Consider the following 26248-nt stretch of genomic DNA (forward strand, 5'->3'; position numbering starts at 1 on the left):
TTATTATAATTAAAATCAAATATTTTTTAAATTAAAATTTTTTTCTTTTTTCTCATTTTTTCTCTCTTATATATCATTATCAATGACAAAGACTAATTACAAATTTAAAAATCAAAATATACAATATGAGATTCTTTAATTACATTCAAATTAAATTAAAATTAAAATATTAAATTTAAAATATAGCTCTATTATATATTATATTTATATATTACTAAAATATATCACAAGATACTCTCTTATTAAAATTTAGAAAAAATATTTTCTTCCAAAATTGGTAAATCTCCTTCTTACATTCTCTTATCTATATATAATTTATAATTTATATTTTATATTAATAATTTGACAAATCAAAATGTATTACCAGATATTTTTTATTATAATTAAAATATAATTTTTTCTTAACTTCTAAAATTAACAAACTCCGTCTTTTATTCTTATTCTTCTTCTTTATCTTTCTCTCTTTTTCTCATTCTCTACTTTTTTTTTTTACCTTTTTGTTATACAAAAGATATAATTAATAACATAATATAATTTAAATAACAAATATTATTATATACATAATTTTTATTTAGTTTTAAATTTTTACTACTTATCTTTCTAATTTATGTTTTCACTTTTTTTTCAAATATTAATTGCATATAATTTAGAGAAAATATAATATTATGTTTAAAAGTTAGAATCAATATTTAATTGTTTTAGAAAAATAAATTTAAATTAATTTTATAACTATCAATATAAATTTTTATATATATATATAAAGAAAAAATATTATTTTTAAATAGCAAGTATAAAAATTAATTATTTTTATTTGTGTAACAAACTCAACACCTAATCAAATATAAAAGTATACACGTTAAATTTTTTCAAATTTTAGATAACGAATGTTAAAGTTAATTATTAGTAAAAAATTAAACTCTTTCATATAAAAATAATAACTAAAAATTTTTTATTTATTTTTTATCTATAGAGACTTTGGTCTTCTTAATCGACTTACGACTTTTTTATAAAAGTAGTTTAATACTATAAATTTTATGTGTCATAATTTATAGTATTAGGACTGACATAATTTTAAAGATTTATATTACTGTAATGTTATTACGAAAAAATACTTGTAAAAAATTAATTTTGATATATTAATAATATAAAATTATTTTTGTTTTTTGAATAATTATTTATGTAATTAATATAAAATATAATTATTTGTATTGTTGGTTAAAGAAAAAGATGACACAAACAACACAAATTTAATTTTTTAAATTTTAAATTTTTACTTAAAAAGATAAAGTATAATCTTTTATTTTTAAATATTTTTTTATATTTTTTGTCTTATTTATAAAATAAATAATAAAAAATTATATTTTATCTTTTAAAATTAAATTTAAAATTCAAAAGATTCAAATCTATCTATTAATTAATATATAATAAGTATGTAGTAGATAGTTAGTTGATTGACAAGTGTTATAGCTAAATATTTGACAAGTGTCAATTTTGTTTAGTTGACAAATGAGATAGATAAAACAAGAATTTAAAAATCATTTCAGTTATTCTTATTATTTTAACATTAATTCAAAATTAATGCTGTAAATGGTTATTTGCTTGATTGTTTTCAATACGTTGTGTAAAAAGAATGATCAAGTTGAGCGCAATCTTTCTGTTTTTGATATCAAAATTTGAAAACAAATTTTAAGCGCCAAATTTGAAAACAATTCTTTTTTAGATTTTCTCTTTGTCTCTTTCTCTTCTTTTATACTTGCATTCTCTTTCTCTCTGATTGAGTACACAAATAGAATGGTGGTTCAAAATATATGGAGATATCACAAGCGAGGAAGAAGAAGCAAAGAGCTCGCTGCTGATGGAAGTAGTAACGGTGACTGCTGATAATACAAAAAGGAGAGAGAGACAGAGAAATGCAGAACAAAGCAGAGAAGATGATAACAACAGAGTGACAAAAGGAAGCACGACCGAAGAAGGAGAAGAAGGTGGAAACGACGGTGATGGATTGAGAAAGAAGGAGGCTACGTCGAGAGAGAAATGAAGAGGATTGAGGTGACGACGATAGTGGAGGCCACGACGCAGCATCACAGCCTCTTTTTTACCGATGGCGGCGGCGGGTGCTGCAAATGCATCGAAACAGTTCGTTACAACGTCGTTGTACATTGGGGATCTGGACCCTGAGGTCGATGAGAACCTCTACGATTTGTTCGACCAGGTCGGACAAGTGGTTTCGGTTTGTTTGCCCTCACCGTTTTCTCTAAATTATTTTTGTTTTGTTTTGTTTGTTTGAGTTTATTTTTTCTTTTTCTATGATTGTTTGTATGAACAAATGGGGTGTCTTTTTCTAAATTGTTTTGTTTTGTTTGTATGAACAATTTGTTTAGGAAGTTCTCCGGCTGTTGTTGCAGAACAAAAGCGACCCCTTGGATTTTTATGCTGAAAGAAGAGAAGAGAAAAATGCTTAGTCCACAGATGGAGGCATTTGGTTTAGGCAGTTACTTGAACACTCGCTGATTTGTGTGTGAACTACTTTGGTAAGAACAATGCCTTGAGATGAAGATTAATTCTTTGTGTTTGTATGTTTTTGAAATAAGGAAAAACAGGTTGAAAGCAATCTTTTCTGATTGGGATTGTCCATGACTCCTTCAAAGGAAGTTGTTAGTTTAGTACTTTTATCCAATATCAACAACTTAAAAGAATTCATTTTCGATAATTGGAATATGCAAAATAGATCATTAGTTGTGGTTTCTAATTGTGGAACTTAGATAAACTTAAATAGTAAAACTCAATTCAAAATAGATTCGGTGAGTAAACATGTAAACTTTAGAAATTGATACCCTTTCTGTATCCACTGCATCATTGTAGCTACAAGTTGTGGCTATTTGTATACGTTTCTTAACCAGAACTAATGAATTATCCAATTTGTATGACTATTTTCAGTCCAGTACTGATTATTTGGAAGAGGATCTGAAGTGTGTGACTGCCGAAAATCAAAAATTGGCTGAAATGCTCTTTATGTGCTTGCCAAAATGATTTTATCTCTGGGTTTATTATTGCCTTTTAATTTTCTAAAACTTTTCCTTACAAAAGAACTAGAAGTAGATGGCATCCATGTTGTGTCTGTTGACGTAGATCTCAATTCTCTTCTCTTTTACTGGAAAACTTAGTTATTGTACAGTCATCTTTGACATAAATATTCATAGACTTAAATATTAGCCTCTCAACTATGTTATATATTTTTTGAAAGTTTATATAATTCTGCTTTGGCTTGCTGTTGAACATTGGAAAGTTACATTTTTATTTAAGATAACAATATAAGAAAACAGGAAAATTAATTGGACTCTTTTCTTCTCCTACCTTTATTATGTATGTGTCCTACTATGTTGTTTTAATTGTGTTTTTACCTTAGATGACAGTTAATACAATTGATTCTGGGACCAAAGTTTTTTATTTTTGGCCTTGCGTGAGAATGATGATAGCACCACAAATACACCATCTATTTCTCCTAACAATCATCAGGTACGAACATTACTTTCAATTTTGTTACATTTGTTTCTCTTAATTTATGTAATTTTAAACCATAGATCAGTGATTCAGTGTTAGTGTTATTATTATTCTGGGATTTCAAAAAATTAAGGTTTTTTATTTGAAATGCATAATGAATTTTATATTATCTTTAAACTTAAAGCAAGACATTTATTACTATTACCACCAAAAAGAACGTAATGATAATTATGTGCTAAAAAATCAGGGTAGTAAATTCAGTGTTAGTCTCAATCTTATTATGTTTGGTGTTTCCTTACTTCTTTTATTATTGTATTTAGGCTTTTAGTAAATTTTAAAGTTTACTTATTCCAATAGTATTTAACTGTTTATGTATGTGATGGCAAAGCATTGATTTAGTGTGTATACACACACATATACATATATACTCTTAACAATAAGTACTCAAGTTGCTAAGGAGATAAATTCTTTCATATGCACTTATGCAGTATGCTTTTGTTTGTGTGAAGAAGAATCATTATATGAGTTCATAATAACTGTATTGCTTCAAAAGAAAATCATCCCTTCTAAACTAAAGATTTTCATTTGGCTTTTTTACTTCAAACTGAGGAGAAACTGATTCTGGAAAATGCAGCTTTTAGGATTCTAATTGCTTTTGCTTGCCCCAGTAAACTTGAAAATAAAACATGGTGTTTTAACAATATAAGACAACATCTTTGTTTTAGACATTGGAAAAAATTTTACTGTCTTTTTGTGGGATTTAACTATACCATATATCCTTATCCTTTTTAATGCTAGAATTGTTGTCGTGACAACATAACCATTTTAGTTGTTTTATTTTATTTGTTTTAAAAATAAGCTAAAAATGATAACTAAGCATGTCTTCTTGAGTAGGCGTTCCTACACTCTATTCGATTCATGGTTTCTGTTTAAACTATATTGTTGGGATAAATAAATATGCATTGCAGCTATTCTATTTGTGTTTAGTAGAATTATCCATATGCTAGCTGATTTTTCTTTCAAGCATTTATATTTAAGGCTTCAATTCAATTTCCATGTTGTTTTACTAATAGTTAAAATACAGATAAAATGCTTAGGATAAAATGTTCAATTCAATAACTCTATACAAGGAACACTTAGGATCACAGATAAAATATTTAATGGTTTTTTTAAATTTGATACACAAAATTATCTAACAACACTATTTTTTATCCCTCATTTTATAGAAGTGTCTTAGATAAATATTTGTTTTTGCTTATCTTGCTTCATCATGGAAGTGTTTATTTATTGTACTTGACAAACTTTTATGCTCTTTGAAAGTGTTTTGAGTTTTATTGATTGTGCTAAGTAGTACTACTACCATTCTAAAGTTGAATCATTCTAAATTAAACTGAATTTAGTCTTGGAGACATGAACTACCAGATGATAACTTGAAAGTTTAGGTGTTTAGATATACTAATATATACATTGTGCTTATGGTTGTTCGATAATATGCATTTTCAGGTGGTCGCACCAAAGACAAAGGTTACTGCCAGGAATCATAAACCAAGAAGCATTCACTTTCCGTCTTCATTTAATAGCAAATCAGGTTCATTTTTTCCAGGGCAGAAATATTGGTAGCCTTAATCCGTAAGGGAGCAATAAGGACTGCTAGATATCTAACGTCTTCAAGGGATATCAAAGGTTAGTACATTGAAATCTGCTCTTTTTCTGTGGTACTCTTAGCTATTTGTTACAGGCGTACAGCTTTGGGTCTGGGGATTTTTCCTCCAAATAACACTTTGATTTGTTTGTAGATGCATTCAGGATATAATACATTGATACAATCTATTAAAACCGAGTTTAAAGATTGTGGTTTTGCCTTTTTTGTGAGTAGTGCAGTGTATTCAAATGCATTGTTAATTGAGTAGGCCATTTTTTTATAACTAGTATTTTGACCCGTTTCTCTACTACAGCCAGCATGAATGTCTGTCTTTTATATACGTTGCAATGGAAACTATATTTTCCTTTAGGAAGTAATTGAAGCCCAATAATTCTGATCTGAAAACACTTGATTTATGTGATGCAATTTTCAGCAAAAATAGTTCTATTGACTTGAATATAATGTTATGATCCTTTCAGTTCCAACTTTATTTGTGGTGTAGAAGTATTTTATATATTTCTCTAACTAAGAAATAGTGAAATAGCAACCTTTAATGCCATCTTCAATTTCAAGTAACTCCCTACACTGTGTTCCCTTCTTTTCTTTGTTTCTCATATCACCATTGAAAGTTGTTTATTTTTTTAACATTGTTTTATTCCAGATTTGGAATATCTTAATAAGATTCCATATTTTTCATTATTGCATGTTTGATTGGTGAGAATTGAGAATTGAGGTAGGTCTTTTTGTGCAGTGGGACAAAATCTCAATTATCTTGGAGAGTAGAAAAATCCTTCATCATTAGCTTTGTGTCCAACAACTAAGAACTGCATATCAACATATAAGAATATCACTCATGCCATTCATTATGCTTCTCCTTGGTAAAGTTGCTTTCTTTTCGCTAATGTTAATTTAACTATCGGTTTTCAAGTGCTCTTTGGCATTCTCAGTTATCTTATTTTTTGTCCATATATGTACCATCATATAGTATATATATCTAACAGTAATTTTTTATATAGGGTGTATAAATTTTCAAATTAAACCCACTAGAACTTAATTTCATAAAAACACTTCATATATATTCTCTAACTAATTGAAATGGCACAAGGTAACAATAGTTTCTTTTATATAGTTTTTTTGTATTATTTAAAATTTCAGCACATTGCAAATCTTGCAACAAATTTTTGGTAAGATGTGTCAATAAGCATTTCAGTTAAGCTAAGTAAGGTAACACTTTCAAAAAACTTTTGCAGATATGAATTACATTGAACCTTAAGAATAACTTAATATAACGATATTCAATTTACATCAATTTACATGCTACGTACTCTTCAAAAGTAATTCATGTGAACTAATGAGATCTACTTGGTTCCTCCTCCCCATTTTTTTTCCATTTTTCAGTACTTTAGGATAGAATTAGTATTTGGTTTCATTTTCTATCTTCCATTATTGATTTTATATTTTGTTCTTATTCAGTGATATTATTTGAAAAAAGAACAGTATATGAAAAAGTGAAAGCATGATATAACAATAAAAAATACCAAATCTATCGTTGATTTTACCTTAAAAATAGAGAATTGGTTTATGTGAAGGGAAGATTGAAATATATTCTTATTTTTGTTTTTTATTTTCACTATTTATCGAACAAAATTGAGAACAAAACCAAACAAATGCTTGAATTTTTCAATTTTGAGTAATTAAGTTCATTTCAGTTTGCGCTAATAAATCATTTGGTTCAAATTAGTTTTCACATAACCTTTTGTGACTAATATTTGTATTTTTCTTTCAGGCTCATCTTCATGAGTGGAAAGCTGTATGGAATGCAAAGATAATATCTTGATCCCATCATTATTAGAAGTACCAAAATGAAATTGAGGATTAACAAGTAGATTATGGATTGTTACTAGTCCGTAATGAAATTTTCTGCTAACAATTATGTCTTGGTGATTCTATTTTTTGAAAAGCTTTCAAGTTTAATGGGTCATCAAAATTACGTCTTGGTGATTCTATTTTTTGAAAAGCTTTCAAGTTTAATGGGTCATCAAAATTTCTCTGTTTAGTGTTTGTACACTTTTCATTTTAAGAGTATTTCTAAGTTACTTAAAGATCAGATTAAGAATTTGGTCCCTCAAAAATACACTTGACATGAGCTTAAAAAGATTTGTGGTATTTTCACTCTTAATTGACAATTTTAAAGTTTTCTTTAGATTAATATTTTGGATTTTTTTCTTCTTATATTGAGCATGAGACTTTACCTACATTAATATTTTAGATTACTAAGTTTTATCGATTTATTTATTTGTTTAAATTTTATGATTTTAAATTCTTTGATGTAACTAATATTGTATATGTTCTGCTTTTAAGTTTGATCTTCTTGACATTATAAATTCACGGTGACCCATAGACCTTCATTCCAAGTCTCAATGTATATTGTTATTATTGCTTGCTAATTGTTTAGCTCCAATAACATTGGTATTATTGTGAGTATATTAGAATTGGACATAAAAAATTAAGTCTTCCTATTATCCTTAACTTGGTGTTGGTGTGTAACTGTGTGATGGATTTGGTGGAGAGTTAAATTATAATACATTTCAAATTTTACTGTCTTTTGTGAGTTTATTATTTATAGTTAATATTTATTATATGTATAATTAAAATATAAACTACTTTTATGAAAGTTTTAATTTGTTTGAATTTATAACAGTAACAGAGTAATAATATTTATTTAAACACATCTACATAATAATTTTTATATTTAAGTAGAATTCATTAATATAAACTCAAAAAATAATAAGATTATTTTAACCTTTATAAATAAATAATGCAATAATATTATATTTTATACAATAAATTTTTATTTTAAAAATTTTTTCAAATTAAAAATAATAATTATTAATATTAATAAATAAATAACAATAAATTTTTACATTGAAATAATATTTGGCCGGACGTAGTCTGGATTTTACACTAGCTCTAAACAAAACACATCAAATTAGGTTAATCCGTAGGACAAGGAGTCGCGAATTTGAAAAACCTTTTATTTTCTAACCCAACATTTTTTTATTACTTTTTATAACTGGATCATTTAAACCAAATTGGGCTCTGAAAAAGCAACTTTCGGATAAATGTTGACATGATCAAAGCTGAAACAACTCTATCGCAAGCCCATGTTCTCTAAGAAATCCAAAAAATCCCATCTAAACTAAAACTTAATAGTGATTCAAAAAAATAATATTTAAATTAACTATTAAGATTTTTTTTGAATCAGACTCCTGCTATTTAAAAAACGAAAGATCTTCCCTGACCAAAAACAAAAAAGATCTTAATACCATAAATAGTGATTTAAAAACAACTAACACAAGTGGTCAGAGTCATGGTCCAATGTTACCTACTGTTTGGCTGGATATCATTAAAAAAGGTCCCCTCTGCAAAAATCATGGCAATAACATTAAGCCCGTCAAAATAGACTAAATCCACCCGTCCATTTATTTATTTAAATAGGCAAAAAAAATTTAAATTAAATCAGTTTAAATTTTGAGTTAAATGTGTTGAATCCGATTAATCTAAAAAAATGACAGATTAAACAGGCTAATTTGTGACTAAATGAATAGCTCGTTTATTTTTTTACATTTTTTTTCAAAAAATAGTATTATTAGTCGATATTTCTTTCGATCCGATTAGAAAATTCGACTAATCAACTAAGAAAAATTATTTTTTAAAAGTTTTTGACCTAAAAGTAATTTTTTTATTAAAATATTTTTTAAAAAATAAAATAAAAAATTAAACGGACTGGTTCGTGTAATCCATCGACCTGACCATAAACAGTTCAGACTAAAAAATTATGGCCTGCAAATAAAATTAATTTAAATGGACCAACCCATTTAACCCACAAATTTAACGGGCCGAATCTAAATAAACCGAGCTAGCCCGTTTGACAACCCTAAATAACATTAACACATATAAATGTCAAACAAACAGCACCCTTGTTAGCCAATTCAGTTCAGGTGAGGACCATTTTGTATAATTACATACATTGGTTTGTTTAATGTATTTATTTCAATGTGCATGGCGTCTTTTAAACCCCAACTTACCATTGATTTTAGGTCAAGAAATTCATTTATATTGGCGGCACACGAAAGGGGAAAAAAATAGTAGAAACAGTTATGAATATTTTTTCCTTAATTGATATCATTAAATTAGATTTTTATTATCATATAATATGCATGTTTGGACGTCATTATTTTGTTAAAAATTATCTTTTTTAATGAAAATTTTTTTTATTTTTTAATGTGTTTGGCAAATTTTTAGTAGTAAAAGTAAAAGTACTAATAAAATAAAAAAAGATCTTTTTTGAGAAGCTGTAATTTACATCTTTTTTTAAAAGATTTTTTTTCCTTAAAAAAAAGATGTTTTCATATAATAAATAAACAAAAAAGTATTTTTATATTGTTATACCCAAACATAATTGATAAATAAAAAGACATTTTTATATAAGATATCCAAACATAAAATTACTTTTACTTCTCTATAAGATCTTTTAAAAAAAGATAATTTGAAAGAAAATCTTTTCTCGCATTTTTCTCTTAGCTTCTCTTGAAAATAGAAATACGCTAGATGACCAATAAAAAAACTACACATGTCAACATATACTTAGTCTAACCTAATTTATCTTTCATAGAATAATTTTAGGTCTAAAACCTTTTAAAAAGTTAAATTTATAATATACTTAGATTCAGGTTCACAAATTGATTTGAACTTATTAAGATATAAGTAAATATATAAATAACATTTTTACAATAAAGAATGTGATTACTTTTTTTTAATTTGTTATATTTTTTATAAATACTTTTACGTATTTTAAATATTTCAAAAGTTTAAATATTGTTGTAAACATTAAGATTTGATATGCCGTATATTAAAAGCTTTTTAAAATAAAAATATTGGACACTTTAACCGACTTTAAGTTATACTAAATTCAATAACAAGTCAAAGTTTAATATTTATAGACTAAACTCACGTCTCACACTACTTAGGATGTGTTTGGTAAATACGTTGGAAGCACAATGAACATATTTAATCTTTTTAAATGCTATAATTTTTGTTTGGCTAATTTTTTACATTTAAACACGAATATGATTCTGGATTTAAACTCATCTTCAGTTCAGCAGAAGCAAAAAATTGTAGCTTTTGTTTTTAACTTCTGCATTCACTTCATAAATTAAAAAATTAATTGACATTCTATCAATTAATGTCATTCAATCTCATTTACAATAAAAAATATAAAAAATAATTACTAGAATTCTTAAATTTTTTTTCATAGCTATGCTTTATAAACAAATATTTTTTTAATATTATTATTAATACTTTTTGTTAAGTTTTAATTTTTATCAATTATTTTTTTCCATTAATATTATGGATATTTTTGTTTAGAATTTTTTTATGTTCACTTATGTATATCATTGTATTTTTTTAATAGAATTTTTAGTATTTATTGTTCATGTCTTTTTTTTTAATTATTTTTATTAATACGTATTTTTTATAGAACTTTATTTTTTTATTTGACTTTGTATATTTTTTACTATATATTCTTAAATTAGTATATATTTTATTTATTATTATTAATTTTTATAATATAAATTTTATTAAAAATATAATTAAATACAAAAAGAGTACTAAAGAAGAGTATTAACAAATTATAACAAAAAATACTAATTTTCAATACACAAATTTAAATTCTTTCAAAAGTAATTATAGTAAAAAAGTAAAAATAATATAAATTTAAATGATATAATTTCATGTCTTTTTTAATAATTTTGTCTAAATATAATTTTAAATAATGTAATCCAAACAATATTTATTTTATTATAATCCATTTTAATACAAAATTACCAAACATAAATAAGTTAATACTAACTCACTTTTTATCACAATAAAATTTATAAAATTAATTTTATATAAAATTTCGTTTGCAAACTCTAATCTAAACACACACTTAAATGCGTTATAAGGCCTAAGTTGTATAGCCAAAATTGGCTTATTTCCATCCTTAAAGTTTCCACTTAAAAAATATAAAGAAATTACACTTAAACAACTATTTTGGAAAACACTTATGTGGCAAAATAATATTCTTGAAGGAATTTGGTTGAAATCAACTAAAATATTGTCCCTTTCTAAGATTTAAAAATATATTTTATAAAATATATTTTTAATAATGTTATACCAAAAAAAAATAATATCTACATATTGTTAAAAAATATTATTTAATATTATGCATTATTGAAAATTATTTTTAATATTTAAAAAAAGTTAATCAAATATATTTGTTTTTATTCAAATCGAATTCGAATAAATGAAGTCAGAAAATAGTTAAATAAAAACGAATATTGGCTTTCATGCAAATTAAATCAGGCACAAGTTAAAAGAAAGAAAAAGAAAGGAAGGATATTATTAAAGATATTATTTAATATTATGCATTATTAAAGATATTATTAAATATATTTTTAAATCTTAGAAAGGGACAATATTTTAGTTGATTTCAACCAAATTCCTTCAAGAATATTATTAAAAATTTTAAGGATCACAATTCAAATTTTAAGGAAAATAATTGTCATAAGCTCACAGTAGTTTCTTACATTAGTGTTTGATTTTAAAGATATTAACATGTTGTATGTCTATTACGTACACTCACCTATATATTCACCACAAAATTTCAATTTTACCAAAAATTCACATTTTTTTTTTCATATTAAAATTTGTTAGCTAAAGAAAAACTACCCTGAATTTATTGCTCATAATTAGGTTCAATAAAATGATGGCAATATATAGCACCATTGACCATTCCACTTAGAAATCAAAGACCCTTTTGACAAATGGATACTACTAACACATACTAATAGTGTTTCAGGTTTTGCAGCAGCAGAATATTAATAATAAGGAACTGTGGTTGCAGCAGCAAAAGGGTAAGTAAAAATAGAAAAAGAAGCTCAGTGGAATCATCATCATCATCATGGTCAGCGAGAAAGTTGTTTCTGGAACCACTACTATTTGTTACAATAATAATAAAAAGATAAAGAAGAAAAAAAAAAGGAAGGATATTTATGTGTTAATTTGTGAATATATGTCTTATAATCTATGTTGTTTATATGTTATATTTAGATGGGACAAAGAAGAAGATTACAAAGTGTGCATTTTTATTATAGTCTAGTCCCTTTTTAATGCATGTTAGTACAGGTCCAATGTGATCTTCAAGTTTTAGCTAGCCATGGAAATAGGCCAAGCAATCTGTTAGGAGTTTGCAATTTAATTTGTATTTAGTCTGATTTGGTATGATTTGTTATAAAATAGGCACAAATTTAGGTCTTTATAAAAGTCTTAATATGTTAATAGGTTAAGTTTAGGCTCACTAATTAGTTTTACTGGCCTGTCAAGCCTATTAAAACATAATTAAATATGTAAATTAATTTTAATTACTAACACATTTATTAGATATTTTAAATTTATTATATTTTATTATAAATACTTTTATATATTTTAAATATTTTAAAAATTTAAAATTTTTATAAATATTAAATATGATATTTTACATATAAATATTTTTATTAAAAAATAATTTTTTAAAATAATATTTTTATTTTTATAAAAAAATTTATCAAGTCTTTTCACAGTTATAGGTAGGCCAAACTGAATAACAGGTCAGGTCTAGATTTAGTACTTTAAAACCACAGGCCAAGTCCAAGCCAATTAACTACATGACAGGTCAAGTCTGTTAAAAGCAAAGTTGGGTTGGTCGTGGTTAGTTTATTAGTCCGCTTAAATAAGTATTGGGGAGTTCGAATCTCGTCTTGTGCATGCAGCAATTCATTAGCTAGTGACAAACCCTTAAATAGAGTACCAATCCGCAATGAATTAGTGTTTAACCTGTCGAGTTGGAAAATCCTGCAAATAACCAAAAAAGAATTGAACTTTAAAGTGGGTACTACGTATTTTAGGTTAAACATGTTATTTTAAATAAATGAAGAATTTCTTCTATGAATAAATGATATAAAAATTCAAAGAGAGATTTATATTCTAAAACACTGATATTTCAGTTATTTTAACTCTTAATTTCAATTAACATATCGATATTCTTGAAACAACAGCCATTCTTATTATAGTTCATACTCATTGAAGGTTTTGAATCAGAAATGACTTTGTCAGTGAGTATCATATAATCTTTCATATGTATGTAGTGTACACGTTGCTCCAGAAAGAGAAAGATAAAGAAAAAAAAAAAAGAAGAAGAAACTCAAGAAAGTTTTGCAGTTTATAAGGGAAGAAATTTACAAGAATTTGCAGTGATTTCTTTATTTTAGTTGAGTGAGTGGAAGGATGGTTCGGCGCTCTTTTTCTTTTTTGAATTTAAATGAAAAAAAAATAAGAGTTCCTGTTTTTGTGTTTTGCAGTTTTGGTCTCCCCATGATTTTTGTGGCCTATTGTTATTACCATATTTTTTTCAATGTGATTTTTCATCGTTATGCTTTGTCTGTTAATTATTGTCTCTTTACTCCTGAGGTTAGATTTTGAAAAATTTTGCAACTATTTTAATGGGGTTGTTTTAATTTACTTTTTAAAAACAATTGTTTTAATTTAATTTAATTTTTTTTCTCATTTGAGGCTCTCTCTGCTAACTTTCTGTGACCCTCTTTTTGTCTTCTAATGCAGTTCTTCACGAGGTGCTGTCAGAAGTTAATTTTCAAAAAAAGTTCCAATCTTTATCCAAAATTTTAAATCTTTTTTTCTTCCTTCTTCACCCCATTTATTAAGGTTTGATGCTTTTCTAACTCTTTGCACCGTTTATTATTAATCTATTCTCTCTACAATCCCTTTGTGCTTGCTTGCATCATCATCAATATTCACACCCCTCCCTCTCATTTTCAAACCAAACCAAGAAAACCTTCACATTTGGATCCATTTGGATTTGGTTGCTACATTTGAGAAACCCACCTTAACACTCTTCCACTTTCTAGTTCTGGTGATAGTGTTGAAGAAGGAGAAGTTGTTATTATGGGAAAAGCTACAAGGTGGTTGAAGGGGCTATTAGGAATGAAAAAGGAGAATAAAGAGAATAGTAATAAGGATCAACACCACATTGAAAATTCAGGGTCATTGCCAACAATAACATCAGCAATGGCTTCTTCTTTTTCTTCTTCTTATGACAAGAAAGAGAAGAAAAGATGGAGTTTTGCTAAGCAAGTAGAGAAGGATAATAATAATGATAATAATAGAAACATTGTTGCTCCTTCCAATGGTGCAGCTTTGGATTCTTCTTCTTCTGATGGTGCTTGGATTAGATCCTATATTGCTGACACTGAGAGTGAGCAGAACAAGCATGCAATTGCTGTGGCAGCTGCCACTGCCGCGGCTGCAGATGCCGCCGTGGCAGCTGCGCAGGCGGCCGTGGCAGTTGTTAGGCTGACAAGCCAAGGGAGAGGCACATTGTTCAGTGGCAGCAGAGACAAGTGGGCTGCTGTAAAAATCCAAACTTTCTTCAGAGGCTATTTGGTATGTCACTTTATCTTCTTTCAAAATCAAAGTTTGATTTGATGGTAATGTGTTGTTGCTTGTTTTCTCATTTGGGTATGTTTAAAAATCAAATTTTGATTTGGTGTAGATGTTTTATTGCTTGTTTTCACAAATGGGTATGTCTGTTTTTTGTGTATTTCCATTGTTTTTGTGATCTTTTCTATAAAAAACACATCTTTTGTTTTTGTTGGTATAAGTGAAGTTAATTGCTTGGTTCCTACTCTTTTGTCCCCCTCTCTCTAAAAAGGTGAGAAAGTTGGTTTTAGATTCTTAATGAAACAGTGACTCTTCTCTCAAATGTCCTTTTTCTTTTTCTTCATTGAAACTAGCATATGCACTTTTCCTTTGACTTGCCTCGTTAGCATCCAAATCCTCCATTTTCTGTTTTAAACAAGTTTGGTGCACTTTTTTGTAATGATAATGATAATTTCATAATTTCAAATTTTTTTATTGATCAATGCATATTGTATAATTATAGGATGTTCTAGTAGCAACATTCAATCCAAGATTTTTCATTTTTTTTTTCAGGCAAGGAAGGCTCTTAGAGCACTGAAAGGATTGGTTAAGATACAAGCTCTTGTTAGAGGTTTTCTAGTTAGAAAGAGGGCTGCCGCAACTCTTCACAGTATGCAGGCTCTAATTCGAGCTCAGGCCGCCGTCCGGTCGCAGCGTGCCCGCCGTTCCATGAGCAAGGACAATAGGTTCCTCCCTGAAGTTCTTGCAAGAAAATCTCTGGTAAAAGCTTTTAATTCTAGATCGCTTTTGATTATAAGTTGTTTTGGATTCAAAATAAGATGATTTATTTTTAATGTTTTTATTTTTAAAATTTTGTGAAAGAAAAAAACAACAAAAATAATAAAATTCTTTTTTTTATCTTTATCGTTTGTGTTTTTTTTTCCTTCACAAAATTTAAGAAACTGAATATAAAAAACGCAAACCAAATGGAACTTTAAATTTAGGTGAAAACTTCGACTTCACGTGAAGTTGATAGTCAAGAGCCGATAGATAAAAATTTAGTCAAATTAATCAAATCATCTAACGGCTCTCAGTTATCAGTTTTAGCTGAAGTCGACTGAACTTGAATTTCCACCTTAAATTTAAACTGACTATTGTAGTTAATTCTAATTTAAGACAATGTTTATTTTTTTGTACTAGGAACGATTTGATGAAACAAGAAGTGAATTCCACAGCAAAAGGATGATACCTACATCATATGAAGCATCAATGAATGGATTTGATGAGTCTCCAAAAATTGTTGAAATTGACACTTACAAGACTAGATCATCAAGGTCAAGGCGTTACACCTCTACAATGTCCGAATGTGGCGAAGATCCGCCATACCACGCTGTCTCATCCCCTCTTCCCGGCCGAATCTCGGTCCCAGATTGCCGGCACCTTCAAGATTTCGATTGGTACTTGAGTGCCGACGAATGTAGGTATTCGACGGCACACAACACTCCAAGATTTGCAAACTACGCGCACCCTAAAATCGCCCCGGCCACGCCGGCTAAAAGTGTGTGTGGAGGGGACACATTTTTTAGGCCTTATTCAAATTTTCCAAATTACATGTCAAATACTCAATCTTTTAATGCAAAATTAAGGTGTCATAGTGCTCCAAAGCAAAGGCCTGAGCCAAAGAAGAGGCTTTCACTCAATGAAATGATGGCAGCAAGGAACAGCATAAGTGGTGTTAGAATGCATAGGCCATCCAATTTTCAAGGTCAAGAATCATGGAATTTTTGACATGGTTTTGGTTGGTTGGTTGGTTAATATGCCCTATATATGTCAGTTTCAGAATCTAAAGAAAAAGGGAATATCTGAGAGAGGATCAAAAAGTCTAAAGTCTAAAGTCTAAAGTGATGTTTGTTAGTACTACTATTTACCTTGGAATTTGTTTTTCCAACCTTGTGCTTATAATTTACAAACTCAAGGATAGAACAAAGTTTGCTAATGTACATTCTTTTTTTTTTTTTCTTTCTCTCTCTTGAATGATGTCTTTCTTTGATGTACCAAATTATTTACATCTAGTAAAGAATTTGGCCTTTTTTTTAATATTATATATTGTCTGTATCTTTGTATTTGTATTTTTATAATTTTAAAAGTAATAAATAATTAATTCAAATATATTTTTTTAATCAATGTAATAATAATGTATAATTAAATTTTTGAATGAATTTTAAATATTTCTAGAATACCAATAATTTAATTGTTAATTTCAATTTTAAAAAATATATAATATATTAATTAAAATTAATAGTTAAAATTACTAGAATATTTCGATGTTATGTGAACATTTGAAATTTTTTTAACTTTATACAATTTGGATTGGAGTTCAAACAGTTTCAGAGTGCTATTTTAGGTAAAATATCTTATGGTTCTTAAATGCTTATTGCTGTATTGATGGTTTCAGAATGCAGGGAAAGAGTAAAGAACTAGAAGCTAAAACTTATTGAAAAGTTTTTAAGTGTACAGATACATCGGTATTTTAATAATTTTTAATCGTTGATTTTAATTATATATATTATATATATTTTTTATAATTAAAATCAACAATTAAAAATTATTGAAATACCGATATATACTGATACATTTGAAAATTTTTCAAATTTATAATAATAAATATATTTATTATTATTTATTATTAATAATTAAGAGTGGAAAGGATGATGGGGTCTGCCTAGATGGCAAATCATAACTCATAATAGTTTGAAGCACTGGTAAATGGTTGAAATGTCACTTTCACTAAACACAGTTTTTTCTCTATTGATAGTTGTTCATGTGTTTGGCAATAACCAGCACTTGAAAAGGACATTGTTGTTCAGAACAATTATCAGTTGTGAAGGTCATAATAATTTGCCAGAAATTTTGAAACTCAAACTCAAAATCAATGCTCGCCACTTGCCACCCAAAATTAAAATTATTCTGTACACTTATTTTTGTTTAAAATTAAAATATTTGCAATTATAAAAAAATAAAGATGAATGATTATGCATCCTTCTTTCTTTTCTTTTTTTTTTCTTTTTGTGTCTTTTGATGTTTGGTATAAGTAAATACTAAAGAATTGAACTAGTAACAAAGTTCCAAAGGACCAAAATTGAAATAAATGGAATTAGAGATTTTAAAGTTTAAAAATTCAACAAAAAATTAAGGGTTAATACTTAAATTTGTGTCTGAAAGATTGATTAATTTTTTTGGATATTGGATAAATTGGTGTAATTCTTTAATATTGGAAGTTATAGTGTTTTGCAAAATTCTGGGGTTATAGAATTCGCAGAATGTAAATTGTCTGATCAATTTTTTTTAATTTATAAAGATAATATATAGATTGCGTATTTTATTATTTTAATATTGAATTATAATACGCAGATTGTATATTGTATTATTTTAATATTAAATTATAATATACCGTCTGCATATTGTAAATACACAGACTGCACGTATTGTCAGTGCAATACGTATTCTGTGTATTGTGTTGGCATGAAACAGTGCTCCCACAACACTGTAAAACTCTATTTTTTGTAACATTAAGTAAAACTCTATTCACTCTTCCATATTTAAATAAAAAATCCTGAAAGATTACTTATTCTTCAAATTATTTTTTAAATGATTTTTTTAGTCATATTAGTCCCTAAGAGATAAAACGTAAGTTAAATTTGTCTTTCCATCAGTTGGATGATGACATATCACATTAAGTGCCACGTGTCACAAGATAATTGGTTGACGTGTCAGGTTAATGACACGTGGCATCACTTGACATGTAAAAAATTTTTTTATAATCAAAATAATCTTTGAAAGTTTATATATAAATTATTTTCATCTCTAAAATTTTAAAAATTAATCAACATAGTCAATATCATGGAATGACTAATTTGACTATATTTATTTAACCAATTTACCATAATTAATTTTTATCCTAAATAAAATCGGTCTAATAACCGACTTTTTGATTAATCTACTTAAATTATACTATACGATCCAATTATCAAAACCATGATTAATAGTGCATTTTCAATTTGGAAAAAGAAAATCTCCAAGGATTACGTGAATTGGTACAATGTGAGAAGCTTATAAAGGTATTAAGATAGTGACACTACTAGACATGTTCCTTTTCATTGTCTTATCTCATGTTAGGAAGCAAATTATTTTAATCGAAGCGAAATAACTTAGCAATGGAATCTTCTTAAAAGCTAAGAGTCCCCTTTTTTTCTTTTAAACTTACTAAGAAAATACAGCTTTTGCAAAACTCATATATATATATATATATATATTCAGTTCTTTTTGTTTTTCTAATTCTTCTCCAAAATCAAAATGTTACCACAAGAATATCTAAGACTCTTTTGGATTCAAGTGTACCGGTAAGGAACTAAGGATTCGGGTGCTTAAATTGATAAGAAAACCAATAATAGAGTGATGAATTTGGATAATAATCCATATTTGTGAATGATCGTTTCATTGTATTGAAACAAGAGTCTTGGTTTGTTCATTTTCTAATTTAAAATATAAAGTCAGTGCTAACGATGATCCACAAATAAAAGTAGAATTACTAAAAAAAGTAATTATTTATTCTATTCTTTAAATATATTCAAGTTCTAGTCTACTAAAATCTGTTGAAAATTTTTATTAACTTAAAGCATCAGAATCTCATATAGATACCACCCTCCATCTCTTTACGCAAAACTTGAATGGCGTTATTTTGGTATCAACACAAATCGGAGACTGTCTTAGAAGGAATCTGAACTTTATGTTAAAGTTTAAATCACCGTTTTAAATAATTCAAAATATTGGTGTTCACGTTGTTTAACGATTAATTTTAAGGACTTGTTCGGATGAGCTTATAAAAAAATATCTTTTTTTTAGTTATCTTTTTTAAAAGATCTTATGAAAAAGTAAAAGTAATTTTATGTTTAGATATCATATCTCATACAAAAAGGTATTTTTATTTATCAATTATGTTTGGGTTTAACGATATAAAAATAATTTTTTATTTATTTATTACATAAAAACATTTTTTTTTAAGAATTTTTTTAAAAAAAAGATGTAAATTACAGTTTTTAAAAAAATATTTTTTTTATTTTTTAATACTTTTACTTTTACTATTAAAAATTTACTAAACACGTTAAAAAATAAAAAAAAATTATTAAAAATTTTATCAAGATAATATCGTCCAAATACTAACTATAATATATTATTTAAATTAACGACTAAAATTATTAAAATACCGATATTTATGATATATTTACAAATCTTTCTATAGTTTTTTTTCCCGCAGATCAGGAATAATTTTACTATTCCCTTTCGTTTAACTTATGCGTTACATAATTATATCTTGGTATGAGTACATTATTTCAGCTCTATATATTAGTCATGAAGTCTTTCAAAACTCAGATAGAATCATTGCAAAATTTGGAAGAATGTTTATTACCATCATAAAAGATAAGTACCAAGATTAGTCTTTACGCAAGCCTGCTTTCAATTACATAGAAACAAGATCCAAATGACGCAGTTGTTGGGTGTCATAATTAGATAACTAAATTCTAAATCAGGATTTGAGTTTGAAGTTTGAGCATTTTAGTAGAGTGAAAATAATATACAGATAGATGTGAAAAATTGAAAGGAATGTTACACTAATTAGAATTAAAGTATAGGACAAATTGTATAAATAAATAAAGGATGAATTAATTTTATCTAATTGTAATTTTTTTAAAAGGATTATATTTGGTTATATATTTATTTTATATACAGAAATTTTAAAATTTATATATAAATTATTACAGAATGTAAAAATTAGCTATCATCATAAATTTTTATAAAATATATAACTTTATATAAAAATTGACTAATATCATAAGTTTCTAAATTTCTATGAATAAACTGCTATATCTTGTAGAATATATAATAGTAGTTAATTTTTACATAAACTTTCTTTTACACCTTATAAAAATTTATGATGATAGTCAATTTTCACATAAATTTTTACACGCACTTTGTAATAATTTATAATGATAGTTAATTTTATATAAACATTTAGGCTTTATAACGGTTTATGTATAAATTTTAAAATATCTATATTTTATAAAAATAACAATTTTAAAAAAGTTATGCAATTTGTCTTAAATAAAATATAACATTCATGTATATATATATATATATATATATAATTAATAACTCATATAAATTATTTATTAACATATAAAATATATACAAAAATATATAAATAATATATATTTAATACTAAATTTAATAATTAATATATAATATATAATATTTTTATAAATTTAGTTATGATATGTTCTAAAGACATATAATAAAATTATTATATATTAATAAAATATTTTAAATATTTTTATTTAATAAATAAAAAATAAATATATTAAAATTTAAATTTTTTGTATTTTTAAAAAATATTTTTAATTTATTACTTAAGACAGAAGTTAAATAAATTATATTTTTAGATATAAGAGGAGAAAATGAAAGGAATTATTATTGTTGACGAGGAAGAGAGAGTTTAGTACAGGGTTGAGGCAGTGCGTGGGTGTTGAAGGGAGATGCTGTCCAAGTGTAAAGTGTTTGAATCTTAAATTTCATATCAGCAATGATTAGGGTTTCATTTGACTCATGGATTTTTAGAACTCTTTTTCATTTTGGATTTCGCGTTGCATTTTTTTTTTTCATGCACATATTCTACTCTTACTCTATAGTCTATAGCCATAACCTCACGTGGTTGCCAGTGGAAAATTTTTAAAAATTATAAAACGTTGGTCTAGTTTAAAAATATTTAGATATGTAATAAAATTCATAGTTTATTTACTTAACAATTCTTAAATATTTATCTTACTGAATGATTTTAAGGTTAGTTCATTATGTTATTTTAATTTGATTAAAAATTGTCTAATATTTTAAATAAAAAATAGAAAAAAGCTCAAATTAACAATATTTATTTAAAATTTTTAAGTAAATATTGTTAAAAACAAAACATTATATATAAAGAAAGATTTAGCTAATAAATATATTTTAAATTTATTAAAAAATGAAAAATTTCTTTTAATTTAAGAAATATTTATTGTATAAAATACAGGAGTACATAATAAAATTATAAATTTGTTTGTTTAACATTGATATAAACTACTGGAACTAATTATGTCTTTTTTAAAATATTTGTTAAACCCTTTTGGAATGAATAAGTATGACGTCATCCATACATCAATGTCAATATTTCGTGCAGTGTGCCCATATAAGGACCTTCTCTCTCACTGTCTTCACGCTCTCTATTCTCTTTTTTGCCTCCTCATTATTATTATTATTTGGTGTGAATTATATAGATGATGCCCACCTTATAATCAATATGTATTACAAATGGATTTTCTAAACCTTTTTAATGCACATTTATTTTAATTGAAATTAGCATCCTTTAACTCCTAAAATTTTGGTTACATATAAATTACTTTCATGAATTCTTTTAATGGTGTAACTTGCCTTCCTAATTTTTTTGAACTTATATGTGCTATTTCTTTAATTATTAATTTGGTATCGAAAAGATTTAACAATTGATAAAACAGTTTTTAAAATATATTATCGATAAAATAATATCTAAATGACTTAAAAATACAACAAAAATAATTAATATTTATTATATCTTTTATAAGTAAAAAAGATTGTATTTAACAAACGACTTGTATATTTGATACAAATTTTTATGATAATATTTAAATAAATATTTAGAAAGTGTACAAAAAATTTTAGATCAAAATTGATCTCTAAATTTTTTTTAATTTTTTAAAAATATGTGATAATTCACAATAAAAAATCTTTTAAAAAATTCGCTTGACATAAAATTATCAAATTTTAAGAATAAAAATATTTTATTTTTCTAATAATAATTACAAAAATTTGTATCAAAATATGATCTTTAAAGTTTTTTAGAATATATATTTAATATTTAGTTATTTTTGTCGTATTTTTAAATTTTTTGAAGATTTATTTATCGTTAATATCTTTTGAGAGTTATTTTTGTCAAAAATATAAATTTTTGGATATTATTTTAGTTGTTTCTTTTAAAAGGAGTACACGTAAAAAATAAAAGAATTTAATGATCCATTTCGTGAATTAATCCAACTTTTAAGTTTAGATGTATTCTGAAAAAATAATATTATATATTTAAATATTTTTATTAATTAAATTTAACTAAATTAGTCTAATATAATAAAAATTAAATAATTGATATTATTTTAAATTTTATTATTTAACTTAGCTAAACTTGGTTTAGTCACAAAAAAAAACTTGATTCATAAAAAGAAATGTATAATATTAGTGTATTACTCATTGTGAAAACAAAAACAAAGTTATAAAAACAACAAAAAAAATGTAACCTACCTCATTGGTACAAGAGAATTAAAATAAAAAAATAAATTTTTTAATACATTAAAACCCTTTCAAGTTTAGGTTTATTCAAATCTTCTATTTATAATATTTTAAAAAATATCATAAAGTATTTGTTAACCGGTGAAATATTTAGATCCTGCAATGCTCCACCTTTTAAGATCAAAGAGTACATGTTAAACAATAGAAAAATCATTGATATTGATGAATGATGATAAGGTATCTTCAGAATTTATTCATAAAATAAAAAAATTTCCATTAACTTCCTTTAATTTTTTAACCTCTTTATACCCTCCCATTGTTTGAACAGACACAAAAAGAGACGTTGAGAAGTGGCCAAAACACATTAACTATTAAGTGCTTCCTTAAACAAGCATTTTATCTGAATAGTGAAACTGTGATTCAAACATTAATAGTTAATTAATATTTAAATAGAGGGTTTATTATTCTAAGCAATGTAATCCAATTTGTTTGGTCTAAGAGCTTAATTTGCTGCTATGCTTTCGTCACTAATTAATTGGTGAAGTTTATTGAGATGAAAAATAATTGAAAGTCTTAATTTATCATTCTAACTTTTTTTTCTAATTTTTAAATAAACAAAATTTTGAATCTTTTATTTATTTAATATTTTTCAAAAAAATATATATACTTATAATTTTATTATTTAAATATTAAAAAATAATTAAAAGGATGAAGTAATAGGATTCTTAACTATTACTCTATTGAGATTATGTAGCTCCACATTTTTTTTTATTATTTTTAAACGCACACAGTTATTAGTTAAATCTAATCGAAATTTTGGGTAAGACAGTGGTTTTATATCTTATTAATCCCTTTGGACTTTGAAAAGTGAAAACACACAATCAAAGGGTGAAATGATTTGAAATAAATAATTAATTAAATCTTCGATCCGTACGTCACAATAATTGATATAATTAATTTATTTTTTTTACAATATAATCTCACTTTTTTAATTTAAATTTAAAATTTTAAGAATGTGTTTGATATATTGGTAAGTAAGTAAATATCAGATGATTTTATTCTAAGAAAATTTTATTCTCAATAAATTGAAGTTTTATATATATTGGAGTTTGGTACTGTAATTATCGGAAAAAAAAAGAAATCTATTAATACTATAAATTAGTCATCATATATTTTTGTAATAGAACAATCAATCATCAAATTAAATTAATCAAAGTTTTCATTGCAAAATAGAATAACAAATTTTTTCATTAACACAAAATATCAGCCACCAGTTAACTACCATTATACTTTTATATTTTTATTCTTATCTTTCTTATAGATGTGAATAAAAATATTATATTATTTATAAAATTTAATTATAATTCTAAATATAATTTAATTTTATTATTTACTAAATTTGATTAAAAATATAAATATGAGAACATTTTGTATTTCTAAATGAATAAGTGATTGATGACTAATTTTTAGTTACATGGTTTTGAATCCTTAAATAATGTTCAAAATTTATTTTTTTTTCTTTATCTTCAGAAGAATTATTTAAAGTCAGTTAATTTTATACTTTATTAAATAATATATTGTTTGTTTTAGGAAACATTTTGTAATTTTTTGTTTATTCTAATATATAGTGATTTAATTAAAGTAATAAATAACAAAAGTTACATTGTTATTTTTTTATATTAAAATTACATGATACTTGTATTCATCTCACATTTTTTAAAATGTATAAACTAACTAATGAAACTATTGTGACAAACCTTATAATAATTATGATGATAAATGGTTCTAATAATTAACTACCTAAATTATAAATTCACTATGGTTAAAACAATAACTCATAGGTTTCTTCACTTGCTGAATATATTTTCAGAAATTCGAAATATTCGTACATTGAGAGAATAAAATAGATAAACATAATAGAATATTGAAAAATATGCTTTAATTAACCTTTAATTATTTTTTTCTGATTAATTGTTTTTTCTTTCAAGTACTGTCTGTTAATTACAAGCAGGAATCTCATGTATATCTTAACCTCGTTTTACTTTTTGGGTTAATGTAATCATTAACTTTACAAAAAGTTTAATGGGCCTTTTTCATTGTCCTTTTCTACTTGGTGTTATGCTCGTTTTACCCAACATTAGAACATAGTGGATCCTTAATTAATCTAATCCTAAATTACTTTTTCACTAGCTTTATTTGTAATCTAAATGGTAGTGTGGACCAAATTAGGGTTTGGACCAGCACCTACTTCTTACCCATGCTGACATGCATTAAGATGCAGTTTAATTTTTGAAAGATGTTCGACCAATGTTAGATTTATAAATAAAGTTTTACGTCTAAACAAAATACTTATTTAAATTTATTTAAATTATTATAATAATTTTTTTAAATCATACGCTCTTTTTTTCTGTTTTTTTTTCTTTTTCTCTTCTTTGTATTTTTTCTTCTTTTAAATTTACACACGCAAGTTTTTTTTCTTTACTTCTTCTCTTTTTTTTTTCTCTTTTTCTTTTTTCTTCTTCTTCTTCACCAATAACACTAACATTTTGTAAACATCTTTATTAGTTCTGATTTTTTTTGCTGTCATCATTAAACAAATTTATCATTTGTTTGGTCAACAAAAAAACTAATATTAAAAATTGCACTCTAAATTTTAGTGAAATCAGTTAAATTTTGTCTAGAGATAGATAAAATTATTTTAACAAAATCATAGAGATGGATAAGAGATTTGAAATTTTCGTTGATCCTCTTTTATTCTAAATCTATCGTTCCCACTAGTGGGATATGCCGATAGGATTATGCTCAAATTAGGCGGCATGGGTTGTAAAATACATTAAATTAGAGATCATGTTTTTTGTTTGTTTGTCATGTTACAACAAAATATATTAGATTAGAGATCATATCTGAGCCTATGTATTATTAGGCATAATGTATATTTGATGTGTGGGGTGAGATGAGATCAAATTATGTTTGATGTCTTATGATGAGCATTGGTGATTTTTATTTCTTAAGGATTAAGTTTATTTTTTGACTTTCTAGGTAAGATTTGATTACTTAATGAACAGTGATCAAAATTAACAATTTTTTTTAAATCTTTTTTTTTCTTTTATTTTTTCTCTCATTTTTTATCTCTTTACAATTCTAATTTATAAAAAATAAAATAATATAATTTGAATAAATTCATAAAAT

The 26248-nt window shown here is 25.3% G+C and overlaps 1 protein-coding gene and 1 long non-coding RNA gene across 6 annotated transcripts; both read left to right on the top strand.

Annotated features, from left to right (window-relative positions):
- Window positions 1-1701: 1701 nt before the first annotated feature.
- LOC112709972 (uncharacterized) lies at window positions 1702-7543 on the top strand. Of its 2 annotated transcripts, none has more exons than XR_003156587.3 (6): window positions 1702-2230; window positions 2382-2531; window positions 3407-3516; window positions 5005-5184; window positions 5895-6021; window positions 6930-7543. It is a non-coding gene; the product is annotated as an uncharacterized lncRNA (long non-coding RNA). The 2 variants fall into 2 exon arrangements; XR_003156588.3 differs by having other exon boundaries at window positions 1785-2212; window positions 6930-7354.
- Window positions 7544-12074: 4531 nt separating this feature from the next.
- On the top strand, window positions 12075-16758 carry LOC112709973 (protein IQ-domain 26). 4 transcript variants are annotated; one of them, XM_072202293.1, is made up of 5 exons: window positions 12075-12099; window positions 13841-13942; window positions 14146-14680; window positions 15230-15436; window positions 15857-16758. In XM_072202293.1, the coding sequence occupies exons 3-5, from the start codon at window positions 14183-14185 to the stop codon at window positions 16442-16444; spliced, it is 1293 nt and encodes a 430-aa protein (XP_072058394.1). In that variant the 5' UTR covers window positions 12075-12099; window positions 13841-13942; window positions 14146-14182; the 3' UTR covers window positions 16445-16758. The 4 variants fall into 4 exon arrangements, with proteins under 4 accessions (XP_072058394.1, XP_072058393.1, XP_025617797.1 ...); XM_072202292.1 differs by lacking the exon at window positions 12075-12099 and adding an exon at window positions 12832-13335; XM_025762012.3 differs by lacking the exons at window positions 12075-12099; window positions 13841-13942 and adding an exon at window positions 12832-13335.
- The last annotated feature ends 9490 nt before the right edge of the window (window positions 16759-26248 follow it).

The sequence above is a fragment of the Arachis hypogaea genome, chromosome 9, assembly GCF_003086295.3.
Source record: "Arachis hypogaea cultivar Tifrunner chromosome 9, arahy.Tifrunner.gnm2.J5K5, whole genome shotgun sequence".
Taxonomy (NCBI): domain Eukaryota; kingdom Viridiplantae; phylum Streptophyta; class Magnoliopsida; order Fabales; family Fabaceae; genus Arachis; species Arachis hypogaea.

What these genes read in the sequence shown, in the direction of transcription:
- LOC112709973 (XM_072202293.1), top strand. Translation starts at nt 14,183, where the DNA reads ATGGGAAAAGCTACAAGGTGGTTGAAGGGGCTATTAGGAATGAAAAAG. An exon ending in CTTTCTTCAGAGGCTATTTG is followed by an intron (nt 14,681 to 15,229) that starts GTATGTCACTTT and finishes TTTTTTTTTCAG; the next exon opens with GCAAGGAAGGCTCTTAGAGC. An exon ending in TTCTTGCAAGAAAATCTCTG is followed by an intron (nt 15,437 to 15,856) that starts GTAAAAGCTTTT and finishes TTTTTGTACTAG; the next exon opens with GAACGATTTGATGAAACAAG.